Source organism: Spea bombifrons, chromosome 3 (assembly GCF_027358695.1).
Source record: "Spea bombifrons isolate aSpeBom1 chromosome 3, aSpeBom1.2.pri, whole genome shotgun sequence".
Classification (NCBI taxonomy): Eukaryota; Metazoa; Chordata; class Amphibia; order Anura; family Pelobatidae; genus Spea; species Spea bombifrons.
The window spans coordinates 68525857-68541515 of NC_071089.1; the positions used below are offsets into that span (position 1 = coordinate 68525857).

The 15659-nt window shown below is 38.6% G+C and overlaps 1 protein-coding gene across 1 annotated transcript in view; it reads right to left on the bottom strand.

Annotated features, from left to right (window-relative positions):
• Nucleotides 1-15009, bottom strand: part of MMS22L (MMS22 like, DNA repair protein) — a 41200-nt gene extending 26191 nt beyond the window's left edge. The window contains exons 1-13 of the mRNA XM_053459872.1: nucleotides 14244-15009; nucleotides 13254-13379; nucleotides 11595-11647; nucleotides 11054-11141; nucleotides 8448-8625; nucleotides 8063-8156; nucleotides 7693-7823; nucleotides 7442-7555; nucleotides 7041-7220; nucleotides 5550-5612; nucleotides 4925-5044; nucleotides 4108-4334; nucleotides 2892-3401 (exon numbers count right to left, since the gene is read on the bottom strand). Coding sequence (XP_053315847.1) covers nucleotides 2892-3401; nucleotides 4108-4334; nucleotides 4925-5044; nucleotides 5550-5612; nucleotides 7041-7220; nucleotides 7442-7555; nucleotides 7693-7823; nucleotides 8063-8156; nucleotides 8448-8625; nucleotides 11054-11141; nucleotides 11595-11647; nucleotides 13254-13379; nucleotides 14244-14488 — 2129 coding nt within the window. The 5' untranslated portion in view covers nucleotides 14489-15009. The remainder of the gene's footprint in view (nucleotides 1-2891; nucleotides 3402-4107; nucleotides 4335-4924; nucleotides 5045-5549; nucleotides 5613-7040; nucleotides 7221-7441; nucleotides 7556-7692; nucleotides 7824-8062; nucleotides 8157-8447; nucleotides 8626-11053; nucleotides 11142-11594; nucleotides 11648-13253; nucleotides 13380-14243) is intronic.
• Between the last annotated feature and the right edge of the window lie 650 nt (nucleotides 15010-15659).

A 15659-nucleotide genomic window follows, 5' to 3' on the forward strand; every position in this document is an offset into this window, starting at 1 on the left:
ACACCACTCCATCCTCCCCAGACATGCCACGCTGCCCTCCCCACATATGCCTTATATAGCGTATATGCCTTATACCCCCAGATATGTCACTCCATCCTCCCCAGAAATGCCTTATACCCTGTTCACAGCACACTGACACCATACTTTTATAAATAAGTACTGGGTTAATCTTCACTGCCCCCAGGATTTAGATTCCCCTTAGTCTGCCCCCTTTTACCTCTAACTGCGCCTTAAGTTAACTTTATGAAATTAATTAAATTAACCCTCAGTCCTCATCATTAAATTAACCCTAAACACCCCATTAACCATAACTACCCCTAAATTAACTCTAAATACCCCATCAAACACAACTACCCTAAATTAACCTTAAACACCCCATTAACCACAACATCACCTAAATTAACCCTAAAGACCCCATCAACCACAACATCTCCTAAATTAACCCTAAACACCCCATTAACCACAACTGCCTCAAATTAACCCCAAACACCCCATTAACCACAGCTGCTCCTATATTAACCCTAAACACCCAATTAACCATAGCTGCCCCTAAATTAACCCTAAATATCCCATTAACCATAACTGCCCCTAAATTAACCCTAAATATCCCATTAACCATAACTGCCCCTAAATTAACCCCCACCTCCCCTAACTTTCAGCAGCCCAAATATTAATTTTATACTTACAGTTAGATGAGTATCACAGCCTTCTGTGGTTCTGGCCTTCTGGGAGAAGGAAAGGGCGGGGCCAGTTGTCACAGTGATTACAGGGAGGGACTGGTAAGTAGGAGCTGCTGCTGTGAGTCACTCAAACGGATTATATAATGAGGGGTATTTTTCAGAGCGTTTGCTCTGAAAAAAAAACTCATTTTATAAATCGATAAAAAATCGATTCAACTAAATCGATAATGAAATTCGTTGGCAACGATTAGGTAACAATAACATGCATAGAGACATTTACATTCAAAACCACACACACATTCATGGAAAACTGGAGCCAGCATTACAATTAAAACTGTTACCTTCAAAGTGTTAACATCCATACATTACATACATTAGATGGCCCATAGCACTGTGATGTAGAGCACTGTGATGTAGAGCCCTGCACGGGACTGCTTTTTGAATCCTGCTCCCGCTGTTTTGAATCCCGCTCCCGCCACATTTGTGGCCAATCCCGCCACATTTGTGGCCAATCCCGCCCACCTCCTTACCTGATTTCCCACGCAGTCCCGCAAGGCTGCCCTCGAGTTGTTCCCTCACAGCATCTCTTCTCTTGCTCCGCCCAGGAACAAGGCGGAGTCACAGGAAGTGATGTCACATCGCGTGACTCCGCCTTGTTCATGGGCAGAGCAAGATAGGAGACACTGTAATGGAGCAGCGAGAAGGCATCCTTGCGGGACTGCGCGGGATTACCGGGACCCGCAGGTACAGTGCCTGACCGCCCGCTCCTGCCCGCAGCCCCAGAAAGACCGCTCCCAATGCAGTCCTCTACTGTGATGCATCTTCAACCACAGACCTACTATATAACAGAGAAGAGTGCATGCTGCCATACCAAGGGACAGCGCAGGAAGACATTGAAGATGCTATTATTGTATCAAACATTTTAAATACATATTTCCCTACTTTCTGGTGCTGCTTGCATGTAATTTCTAGTATCAAACATGGCATTTCATGCTGCAACCAGAGCACACTAAATTCATCACTGCTGATTAACACACACACACAGCATTCACCAAAAATCTTTTAACGATTAATGTCTAGGCCTCATGCCCCTCCCATCTCCATTCCACTGTCTTACCCGATAAGCTCAATTTATGAGAACAGGTGAAAAACCTAGGGTGTCTGGGTACAGAATATAACAAACATACATACATACATCCTAACACTTTAACACACACTCAATCTAATCACCATACACACACACACACACACACACACACACACACACATTCTCTTTTTCCTGCTTCTCCTCCCAGGAGCCACTAACCCTAAGCTCACCCCTGACACTCCAATACCATTATACACATGCTTACACCAAATACTATGGGATGAACTGGAACGGAGATTGTGAGCCAGTCGTTTTCATCAAATATCAGTGCCTGACCTCACACATGCTCTACTGGATGAATGGGTGAAAATTCCCACAGAAACACTCCAACATCTGGTAGAAAGCCTTCACCAAAGAGTGGAAGCTTTCATAGCTGCAAAGGGGGAGCCAAGCTCTTCAGCCAGACTAACATACTACACACTCAGAGTAACATACCTACACAAACAAACAGTATCATACTCACACAGACCAACATTTTTATTTTCACTTACACACACACACACAATCTTTGTTGGCTCCAGAGGGGGTAGGCCACCGACAGCTCTTATGCTCCCTCAAGGTCCTCACATGCTATATCTGAGCATAGGGAAATTACATCATATTCAGCATGTTGGCCCTGGGGGAACCACCGTTCTAGGGGACTTCTTTACGCCAGTGTCTTTACTACACCCGTGTCATTTAATGCATGTCATGTGACCCCACTGGGCCCTTCCCTACCAGGGTTGTACCCCCCTGATGTCAACCCTGTACACACACAAACATACAGTAAAAACTGAATATGTTTTTTCTACTTCACTGTTGATTTAAGTTTTAATACATATGTTATCTGTATGAATATGGTTTAAAAAGAAAAAAGGCGAATATGATTACCTAAAATGCGAGAGAAGGAGATACGATTGTACAGGCATATAGTAAACATAGATATATATTAAACAAAGCAGTCGTTGGGGCCTTAAGGGTGTAAATAATAAGAATGGAATTTATAGTTAGTTAAACATACCAGAGGAACACAAAATATTAAAATAATCACATAAAAAATATACAAGTATACACTTTTGGCTTACCTGAGTCGAGATACAGCAGTTTGCAGAAAATGCAGCACAGCACTAAGCTCCGATTCTCTACATGCTGGTAACATCATGCTAAAACCATCATTGAGTAGCTTCTCTTCAGAAAGCTGCAGGTGATGACTGGTTTCAAACACTTCCTGGACACCATCAACATAGGTAGAAAGAAGCGTCCAGTGTGTGTGCCTCTGACCGTAGTCACCCTTTGACACCAAGAACTCTTTAGCCGTTTCACGGAAGTTGTGAGACAGTTTTTCTGCCAGTGCGCTTATGTCCATGTTTTTCTCAACGTATATTAGGAGGAATGCAAAATTCCCCCGCCAGACAAGATTCCGCTGGGCAGTGCTGATATGGCTGGGGGCTAAAAAGTTTAAAAGGTCTAACACGCGGCTTGCGACATCTTCAGTCTCTGCCACGATGGCCAGTAACAGGAAAAGCATGAAGAAGTTCTGCAACCCAACCTCTGTAAGTTCTTGCATCTTCTTCTGGTGAAACTTTGAATAGATTCTGTGGAAAGATATTTCACTAAATTAAACACTGATCAATTGCAACCTTTACCCAGGATTTAAAAAATACAAAATTATCACTAAAGTTATAAAAACAGGTTATAACAAGACAAAAAAAACCAACATGATTTATTTGATTATTTACATGATTAATTGATGGTGAAAGGTACTACCGTATGGCAAAGTTTAACAAGACCATGTCAAGAATCAAATAAGATACAGATCAACTGTATTTGAATGGCAACAACAAAGGAGGACATCAGAAGAACCAGGAAATTAGAGACACTTTTCTTTTTAAATACATGGAACCGGACTAACTCTTAAAACGTACGATACAGATTAATTATATTTTTTCTACCAATATTCTTTCCTGAAAATACTGCAGCACTATATTAGTAACCAAACGCTTTTAATCAATGGAAGCATTTTTGATCAATTTTGCTAGATGTTCTTTTTAGAGATCACACAAGTAAACTTGTGGAAATTCCCAGCTGTATCAATATCTATATGTGGCTTTCTTGGATTGACAAACAAACTATTTCTAACCCACCATGCATTATTTATTAACTCCTCATGAATTAGGAGAAAATTTAACTGGAGACCTCTTGTGAGCTATAAATAAACTAGGAAATATAAAAGAAGCAGTATTATCAAATTCTCGGGGGTAATTTAAGCCAGAGACTAAAGATGGAATAAAACATACAGACCTTCCTTTAATTTGCTTCCACGGATGGGTCCCACTGCTTTCTTTGGCTTTTTTCATCAGACGAGCCATGATCCGCAGGAAAATGAAGTAGCTGTTATCAGACTTGTACAGGTCAGCACTTTGTACATCAGCACAGCACCCCTTCACCACCTCCAGCATGGAATATGGGGTTTTACTGACACTGGCCAAGCCTTTCACGCCAAGCCAAGAGATGTTAAAGGAGCTATTCTACAGGAAAGAAAGACCAGTGATATATTCACTGCATGTTGAGAAAAAAATAACATAAAAAAATCTCAAATTTACATATTGCCTTAAGTGGTGGTTTAAATACTATAGATTTTATTGGAATGACTTGCAAAAGACAAGCATTACAAATGCTAAAGTTATAGGGATTTACAGGAAAATCTGCACAGGTAAGAACGACACATAAGAACCATTTATAATATAGGTAATGGAACTTTTAGGATTGCTACATTTAATATATTATTAGATGTAATGTAAGGAAGTTTTACTGAGAGGTTATTAGATAAGTGGCAGAAGTAGTAGATGCTAATTTTAGTGAGATAATTTAAATATGTACGAGAAATACTTGGGTATCCTGAATCTAAGACTAGACTAAGGTTCTGATTCTGAAAAGTGTTCTTATCATACCAAACATGGACAACTATGAACACATGCAACAAAGTTCTTTAGACTTCCTAAATTGTTTTAAAGTAAATGCATTGAATCTTCCAATCACATTACAATTCATGTAGCTCTTCAATTTAATTGTTATTAAACTCAGAAACATGTTAAGTATTCTTACCCTAGGTACTCACCAGATTTTTGCTATAATATTCCCACAGTATGGTCACAGTGGGCAAGTTTGATTCCCAGATGTTGCATAAGGACAAGCAGCACTGCAAATGCATTCGAAGCTGATCTTCTAGGATTGAATTCTTGAAGAAGATATTACATTTTAGACTAGATGGGCCAAATCTACATTCTTTAAATTAAATTCATACTGAAAAGCCTTAATGTTAACATAGTTATTCAAACTGGTGACTGCTAACAGTAGGAGAATGTATGCATTTTTACTTTGGCTTACCAGAAGAATGAAATCTTTGGACACCCCTAGACTAAATTTAACATTTTGAAGACCCATTCTGAACATTTAGATTGAAAATGCTACATAGCACCGGAACATATGATAGAGTGACAGCTTTATAGAGATGATTAACCAAAGCGCACCTCTCTCTTTTATATTCATGTTTGAAACATACTGTCATGTTTTCGATCCCCATGAGACAGAGATCACCACCAGCAAGAAGTCTTTTTGCATGCAAATGGTACTAGTCAGCTGGTGGGGAAACACTATAACTACTTGCTGTTTAATCCGTTATGGAACGGATGTCCTATGTATTTTCTTCAACAATAAGCATTCAAATCTCAGATGACCATTACCTGTACACTGCTCGATTTCTTTAATAGCTCTTCTACAAATTTCCAGTTTGAAACCACCTGGAGCTGTAATTATTAGTAAGTAATAGTTTAGTCTATTTACACACAATAAATGGTAAACTGTGAGAAAAACACACATGGTTATGATAAGCATTACTGCAGAAATAAAACATTGGCAAATTTTGATGAGGCAGAAGTCAGAAAAAATGGTGACACTGTATGTGCAATAACGACTTTTGCGACATTCCACAAACAAGTTCACACTTTTTGTATCCCTAATTGCTTCAAGGTAGGCAAGGTTAAAGCAAATAACCTTAGGTTAAACATAGCACGTTTAACCTTCCGTTCAGGCAACAGTCCGTACTGTAGAGGTTTGCCACATAAACTGCCTGTAACCTTTTAAGACATAACTTAATATTTCCCCATCATTCAAATTTATTCTACTTTCCTGTGATTTCCCTACTTCAATGCAACTTTTTTATGCTCCAGCGTCAAAGATCACTCAATGGAAATAGTTTCTGTGCATGTGAACCGGTTGTCTTGTTAGACCCCATCCAAGTACCCATATCGAGTCAAGACTGCAACTTCCTTGCAGACAGGTATAGGAGGTGTGTGGGGAGACATCAGGAGATGTTCTCAACTGTTCCCATCTCCTGCAACCCAAATAGCTGGTGACGGGGAAAGAGGTCAATGCAGATGGATGGATTCTGCAGAATTGCTTCATGCATTTGCTAAGGGGAATCCCACAGCGGTCCTATGCATTAAGGTGCACCCCTCAATGTACTTCATGTACGCCAGACGGCCAAGAGTATTTGGGCACCTGATCTTCACACCCATATGAGCTTGTCGGACATCCTATTGCAAAACCATGGGAATTCATACCGAGTAACCCCCTTTGCAGCTAGAACAGCCTTCACTCTTATGGGAAGGCTTTCCACAAGATTTTGGTGTGTCTGTGGGGATGTGTGTTCATTCAGCCAAACAAAAAACATTTGTAAGATCTGGCTCCAATTGCCATTCCAATAAATCCCAAAAGCATTCAGTGGGGTTAAGGTCAGGGCTCTGTGCAGGCCACACAAGTTCCTCCACACCAAACTGATCAAATCCTCTGTTTATGGACCTTGCTTTGTGAACGCTTCAGTGCTCAGCAGCCCTGCTCTAAGTGTCTAGGAGTTGTTACTCCTAGACACTTCCACTTCACAAAAATAACGCTTGCAATGGACCAGGGAAGATCTAGCATGACAGAAATGGCACATTCTATGACAGTGCCACATTTAAAGTTGCTGAGCTCACTACAACCCATTCTACTGCCAATGTTCTATGGAGATAGCATGCCTATGTGCATCATTATTACACTTACTTATTATAAGATGCCAAGATCCTTAATGTTTAGCTACATTTATCTGTAACAGTTCTGACTGTTTTAGATGTACAGGTGAAGAGGCACTAGCATTTCCTTGAGGAAAAAAAATATTTAGAATGGATTTAAATTACCTGCTCATCGTGATTTCCAGTGCGATCGAACTGATAAAGAGATGAGAGGTGTGAAATAAGCCACCAGCTGAGTCCCAGTGAATCTTTACACTGGACCATATTGCTGATTTGAGGTGCTTCCGAGCCATTTAATCCCTGAAGAAGGTTTCTTAATAATTTATTAATCAAGTTCCAAAAACACTACAAAAAAAAGATTAACTATAAGGAATGGACATAAAATACACACGGATGCTATTTATAATGCAAATATGAAACAGTACCTTAAACAACATTATTAATATAGAATACATTTTTTATAATCTGTCTTCTGTGCATTGATCATTTTCAGGCTGATATACTAAAATTAATTTCCATACATAATCACCAAGAAAGAAAAACAAGAAGTTGTACAATTGCTTTACCTCAGAGGAAGAGCTTTTGCTTCTGTGGTCAAGAAACTGGACAAGCAAAATCCACAGCTCTCTGATACACATACAAGGATAAGGATGGCTACTAATAGCATCTGACGGTCGCATCTGCACAAAAGATTTGCAAAACACTTTTGTGAAAGCAGCATATAATGATACACAAAACAAACACAAACCCTTGTGTCTAAAGTTACAGACTGAAATGGAATTCTAACACAGTGCAAACACATAACAGGCATCAATACCTTTGTATATCTACTTGCTGCCAGGACAATAAGATCACATACTAGGTTTTCACAGTGGCTTTCAAATAGGCTCACGCTTGTTAAGTTTTCCCCGATGAGATTTATAAACTGGTGAGCATACACAATTTGACCTACAAGAAAAAAAAAAAAAAAAAAAACAGCAGATACATGAAAACCACAAGGAAAACCAAGTGAAAGGCATTGCTACAAGAAATTCTATATAAAACCTAACCAATCTGAAAATCCTTTGGGTTTTATTAAAAATTTAAGATGAAAAAACTAAACATAAGCATAAACCAATATTCTGTACAATATATACCATACACATTAAAGACTAAGGTATTATAATAGCTTTATTGCCGCAATATACCTTGCATTTTGTCTCCTAAAAGGTGAATGATTTCTAAGATGGACCAGTGGATATCTAAGTGCAGATGAAGGAGGTGCCACGAGGCGGGAAGTACCTAGATCAAATAAATAATTATGTAAGGAATCACAAACCAAGGACATGTTCACAAACACACATGGTTATCTCACAGGAATGTCCTGTTGGTTATGAGGAACTCTATGATAAGTCTCTCAAAAGGCAGTTCCATTAACATCACATAAGTATTGTTAACATCCTTTGTGTATTAAATACACCATGGAAGCTCCAAACAGTGAGAAAAAAGGTATTGTGAAACATATTTAATGGGCACTCCAATATTAAGTGTTGGAAACTATAGAAAACCACCACTAATTGGTTGAGCACATACCTTTCCTTGATGCTGAATACTGAAGGCTGTCTGAATATTGCTTGGGAGTTCATGTAGATGGTCAATATACAAACTCAAACCATGAAGCTCTTCGATCAGCTTTGAGGGAAGCTGAGCCTCTTGTTCATCATAGGGGTGAAGAGTTGCATTATCCATATTTTGAGGGGGATCCAAAAACCTGTTACAGTCAATATTTTTGCGTGAAACTCGGGCAGTGTACATTTTTGAGAGTTACAAAGAAAACAAAAATGTGATTGTATTTGCTATTGAGCAGTCTGATATACATACATACATACATACATAGTGAGTTTTCAAACACATAGTTCAGACACTGTGAGGTTTATTCACTAATACTCACTAATTTTCATCTGAAATTTAAACCAACTCAGATGTGACCCGTACACACAGCGTTGACCAGAGCCAGCGCTGGAGCTGACAGAAAGCGAGTACATCATGTGCAGGAAGAAGCATTCAGCCGAATGCATCTCCTGTAGGGTATGTCGCTGGTGCGCGGGGAAAGGGAAAAATGCATTTGAGATGATTCTGCAGAAGGGACAATGGAGCCATCATATGCATTTAACGCATTTGACGGATAGAATTTAAGACATCACACATGGGTTGGAATTTCTAGAGTGTGTTTTAAAATGTGCCTGAAGAGACATCTTTGGTTGTTTGCTTGCAGTCTAATGCAGTCAGGCAGCCGATAAAAATATATCATCTTAACAAAATGTGCTTCTGTGTTGTATAGTGGAAGGCTTTTGTCACTTTTATGTTCACTGTAAGGATACTGAATCTGTGGTTTAATAATCACAGGCAAATGCATCTCCAACATCCTAAAACACGGACAAGAAAAAAAACCCCACAGTATTGTGACATTATTATCATGATGGAAAAGGGCATAGGACAAAATGAACAGAATTATGAATTTGCTTCAGTAAGTTTTAAGCCACTGTGTATTGTCCTTATACTTCTATGCTAAGTATGATAGTGTGCTTCATATGTAGACACAACTAATGTAGGGTAAGATTATTTACCATTACATAATACACAGCTAATTGATGTTGAATCCCTATAAATCAAAATCTGCTCACAAACGTTTAAATTCCTTTAAGAGCGAAGATTGAATTTGCATTTTTAATGGACGGATTACTAAAAAAAAAAAAATTGCCCAATTCAATTCCTTGGTACATAACAATTGTCACTCATTCTCTGGCCAGCAACATTCTCGAGACATTCCCTGTAATAGCGAATGATATACAATGCACAAAATACCAGGCTCGCATCTTCTGCATTGTCATTAAGCATTCCGACAGTTACATTCAGCTGGGGTAAAAAGCAAATTCCATTGGCATTTAAGTAACTAATGCACCAAGTCACTACATACAGAAAGTAAAATAAACTTCCATATTTATTTTTTAATAGGAGTTCAATAAACAGGAATTATTCATTGTAGTGGTCATAGAATTAAAGAGACTGTAAATGATGCAGGTTAGTTACAATACAGTGCAATACATAGCAAATAAGATTTAGTTTTGGATTTCACTGCATTATTTTTATCTCTCAAACTCTATATCCTTGAATTCAGCAACACCGAAAAGACAATCCAGGATGCACTGAGACCACTCCAGAGGGAAATAAAGCTTATTTTAGTGCTAAATTTGGCGCTCTATCTTCTGAAAAATACTCCCATGGAAAGAGTCCAAATACATTTGAAATACCATGGGGTGCTTAATTAAAAAAAAACAGTGTCAAAACAGAAGCTCAGGAACTTCTTGGAAAAAGGTTCTCTAATCTCCTATGTATGAATCCAAACAGATACAAAATCTTTGTTAAAGGGACATTCCAGCCATCACATGCGCTTTAATATGCCATTACATTTTTGCTGTGTCTCCATTGCAAAAGCATGGGGAGGTTATACAGAATACGGATTTGCCCCATTCACTACCCACCCACTAGTTTCCGTGCAGGAGAGGAGCTCACCGAAACACATCTCCCGGCACATGATATACTTAACTCCAATCAGATCCAGTGCCGGCTTGGAAAACACTGTAAGCAGGGGTCTGTGCATACATTCAATGGAAGTGCTATCCTGCCATTAATTGCAGCTGCAGGACTGGGAATTTCTTATATTGTGATAACACTTAAGTAAAGAGACAGTAAAAAACAAACAATTCACTCACCTTAGGTAGACTCAGCAGCTACTCACCTTCTGCGCGGCCTGACAACAGAAGCAGCTGATCAATTGTAGGAATGTGCCCTCACTGAATCCAGTGAGAGCATTTTGGGGTGTTGGGGGGGTCTCAAATGACCCCAACCAAAGTATTTAATGTTCCAGAGCAGAAACTGACAGGTGGCATGGTATGCAATACGCAAGAAAAATAGCTAGAGGGCAGGCAAATGGCAAAAAGCATTTAGGGGAGTTTGCCTAACCCCCCTGCATTTGTAAGGGGAACCCAATGGAAATTTAAAGGGATCTCTCAGCTATCATATGTATTAAAGTGCACATGATTGCTGAAGTGTCCCTAGATGGAATATCCAACACAGCAATTAACTAACATACAAGCAAAGAATAAAAAACATCTGCATAAAAAAATAAAAGCATTTACCTGTAAATAAATACTTTGACATAATGTAAAAACCGGACACATTGGTTTCTGATTTCCTCTGCCTCGGTGTGTATGCTACCTATTTGCCCTTGGAAGAAAAAGGGAAAATTAAGCCTTCATATCCAAATTAACTGAGCTTCTATATAAGGGTTATTTTTTTGGGACAAATCATCGGATTTCAATCATTTAGAGCACATTTTCTACAGATTAACATGTTAAATTCCAACTTCATAGTAAAAATTTACTTGTTTACTTTACTTGATTCAGCATGTGTGGGTAAATGTGAATTATCTGTGAGCATTGCTATAAAATATCACTTTAGTCATGAACAGTTCAAAAGAGAACAATGATCATTTATGTTAAAGCATATTGCGCATTTTTATTTTTTACCAGGATTAGAGGTTAAGAAGTGTCCTAGCACAAAAAGAGAAAATATATTTTTTCAACCAATATTCTACAATATTCAATGTTTTTCTAATGAACATTTAGAGTTTCACTAGGGAAAGCTCAAAGTGAATTAAATCATAAGAAATGAACTTACCAAAATCAAATGATACAGGCTGGGAAAGGTTTTCCAGAGCATTTATTTTTTGCCTAATAAACAAAAAAATATATATATATCGCTTAAACAAATTCTCTAGTTTCTTAAGATATCTATATAAAAAATATAAGCTTGTGCAAGTATTTTGGCCACATTCATCAGTGTAAAATTCCTGAAAAAAGGTTATGTTATGTTGGTGTGTAAACCATTCATACATAGGCATTATGAGCCTTGTAGAAAATACAACAGTAACTCACCTACATGGACACTGCAAATCCACAGATTTACTGGAATACGGGTTAGTTTTTCTATAGGAAAAATGTATCTAAAGAATTGCCTATGTCTTACATTCTGCTTTTAGAAGTCTCTTCTCACTTGTGTATATTAATTCCCAACAAAATGTGGTTAAATCAGGGCTTTACAAATTAGTTTTAGATTTAGGAGCCAGCCAAACAAGGTAAACACCATTTTGTCAACAATAATTTAATTAATACATTAATCTATTAAATAAATTATTGTTTAATACATCAATTGGTAAATAAAGCAAGTAATTAATTGTCAAACACATGTATTAAATGACTGATGAGTCATTTAACAAGCCTGAAATAGAAAATTAGGCATTAGTAGGAAAAAAGAGAAGTTTATAGATCTCTGGTCAGACTTTACCTAGGGTACTTTGTAAAGTTGTGGAGATATTGACATATCTGGGGAGAGTTCTGAGAAGGGCTACCAAAATGGTAAATAGTTCGCAGGATAACAATTATCAGGTAAGACTAGGAAGAATGTTATAGAAGAATGTATATGATTAAAGGGATTTAACAAAGTACCGGAAGAAAGTTTATTTCAAAAGAGAAGATATATTAGAACAATAGATCTAAAATTACATAGTCATAGGCTTGGATGTAAATGTAAGGAAGGATTTTTTTTAACTTTACTAAAAAGGGGTTAGCTAAATGGAACAGCCTCTCATCAGAAGTGATGAGATTTAAAGATGCGTTGGAAAGGCATAAAGCTATCCAGAATCCAAGACAGAACCAAGAATTGATTAAGGTTGTTACATCAGTTAAAAAAATGGTCGAGTCCGACCAACAAGGACATCTTCAGTTCCTACAATAAAAGCTACACGTCAGCAGCAAGGAACTGGTGAACTTTAATCTTGCATACAATTTGGTGCACTAGAGTTTCAGCAGTGGTCTACCCGATGCACAATACTCAGCCAGCTTCAGATCCTGCAGGTGAAATCCTAGGCACCAGGAAGCAATTCCCTGTCACAATAGTGACTTGATGTCTGGGTTTTGTCAAGCCCTGCTAATTAATATTCTATTTTCTCTTCTAAGGCTTTTGACTGAGATGTGAATTGCAGATGCGTTCTCACATATTCACTTTTTTATTTTTCTTTCTAGATCACTTACTCATGTTGTGAATATATAGCTCGTTACCGATTGTGCACCTGGCATTTAATCTTCCCTACACTACAGGTAAGTGTTACTGGATCTACACTTTCACAGGATCAATGTTTGCTCTAGACTTTACGCTTATAGAAACAGAGCCCTCACAATTGATATATGAATACCGGTGTACCCTTCCAGGCTCCAAAAGATTAACAAAAATCACTGTTAAATGTGTCCAGTGTAAGAGAAATAAAAAAAAAAGAGAAACCTGAGCAATCCAAAAAGAAGATCTGTTGATTCCACCAAGGCAGTTTCGGTCACCCATTGAAAGCCAAATATTTCCACAGTGTCGGTCTCGTAGTCGGTTGGAGAAGGGTCAAGCCTCAGCAAGAGCCTTAGAGAAAACAATGGCCAATCTTTAGTTGAAATACAATAAAACATTTAAAAAAAATATTGCAAAGACCTGAAATACAATTTGGGACAAAATTTCAGTTTATAGAAGCCAATAACTGTTAATGCTTGAATAAATGCTTGAAAAATGTCCAACACCACTTAATGTTATTTCAGATTCCGCTATTTTCTTCTTCTTGTATTTTTATGGTTAATATGCCATATTACTTTCATTTAGACCCTTACTTTCACAGTTTTCATTCTGTTTTCCTTCCGTTCCTTTCCACTATCAAGATCTCCTTCGTTATTTATACCTTGTTTAAAGTGTCTTAAATACTTTACAGCTCTTATTAGTCCACAGCAATAAAATCCAAGGAAGACTGATAAAAATAACAATCCAAAAGCCAAGCTCAATTTTAAGATCTACTGCATGGGATTTAAATAGACCCTGTGTGTAGTTTTTAAAAAGAAAGAATGCAAATTTTAATTTTGGTCTTTTTCACGCTGCGTTAAGGCATTCCTGTCTGCAACAGAGTTTTATCAAGAATCACTGGGGTCACTGAATGCGATAAACTAGGGAAGAAGTGCCTGGCATAGTTTTCAATGAAACAAAGTGGGATACTTGTATTAATGTCCTGCGTGTTCTGACGTATTCACGATTATTAATTATATTATGCTTTATATGGCACCATCGTATTCAGCAATTTGGGCTTGCAGAACAAAATCTCAAGGAAGCACCGCCCCTTTCCACGCCCCCCCCTCTCAAAACAAAAGTGTTGTGAACTTGCTGCGTTGGGAGGCATTCGGACGCGTCACTTTTCTCCAATACTGCACTACACTTTACTGTGAAGTCTAGGGTAGCGCTTACCTTTTCAGGGCCCCAGATGCTAAGTAAGAGTCAACAGAGAAGACTTTCCCGCCATCCCTGCAGCTGTCATGAGCGCACGAGAAGCGAGGAGGTGCGCTGTCCCCATCCCCCTCCAACTCCAAGCTCTCTGTGAGATAGGGGGAGATCGGGGGTGTCAGGGAACCGCTGAAGTCTTCAGTCATTGCACAGTCCCAGCTATCACCCCCAATCAACCCCGACGACTGGATCGATCCTGGGTTACTCATTCAGCACGCTCATCATTACAGGAATGCGCGTCGCGGGCTGCATAGCCAATCCGCAGCCAGTTCGCTGCTTCCTATTCTGACCGCTGATTGGTGAAGTGTGGAGGTTTACGGAAATGAAAGTGCGCGAAATTTGTAGAAGCAAAGGAGGTTGGCCGAGGGACTGGAGATGAGTCTATACAATAGCTTGTGTGACGAACAAGGGACATAAACCCGCTAGGGTGTTAGAGCGTGAGGTAGTATAGTACAGCTGGGGGCATCTGCTGAGAATACAGCCCGAATAATTCAATTTAACCAGTGCTCCCACTGCTTTGCGTTACATATTTCTTCAGCGGTGTACGGTTTCATGTAGGTCAGTCATTGCTTATGCTTTTCTGTGTAACAGCTTGTTTCTTTACGTTGGAACTGATGTATTTGGATGCATCTTTAACCCTATTGAGTCTATATTGTCTCAAAGCATTGTGGTTCGAGTGACCAAAAAGGCGGCAGGGATCACAGCTGGAGAACTGCGGAAGTTAGTTGAGTCTTGGGGTCAGAAAGTCTCAAAAACTAAAATCTGACATCCCCTATATGAACACAAGTTATTTTAAGGGGGGAAAAAGCCTCTACTCATCCAAAAACTAACTCAGCTGTCTTTAATTGCTCATACACTACTGGAACATTAAATGGGATTGGGCTCTATGGTCAAACATGATAAAACAAAAAGCTTTTTGGCAAAGAGGTGATTTTTGTGCACATAGAGAGGTAGCCGTATGGAAAAGTACCTCATCCTTACTGTTAAATATGGTGGTGGCTCTGTAATATTTTCGGGCTGTTTTTCTGCCAGAGGACGTGAATGTTTTGCTAGCATACATGGCATCATATAAAATATCCACTGATTAAATTTTATTAAATGAATGTAACAATAAAATAGTGTTGTGTACACTGCGAAAGACACACCAGCTGAACCTTCCCTCTAGTTGTTGCAGCCAGAAACAAAAAAAATATATTAAACCCATTTGGGATAGTGTGCTTCATACACCCAAGTGTTAAGTCATAAGAAAATGGCACCTTAGGGATTCCAAATGTTTAACTTAATATGTATACATTAAAAACAAAATATAGTGTAATAAAGTCAACATGAAAATTATTTCAATTAAGTGTGGGCAATGGCAACTCACTCTTTGTTGAGCAG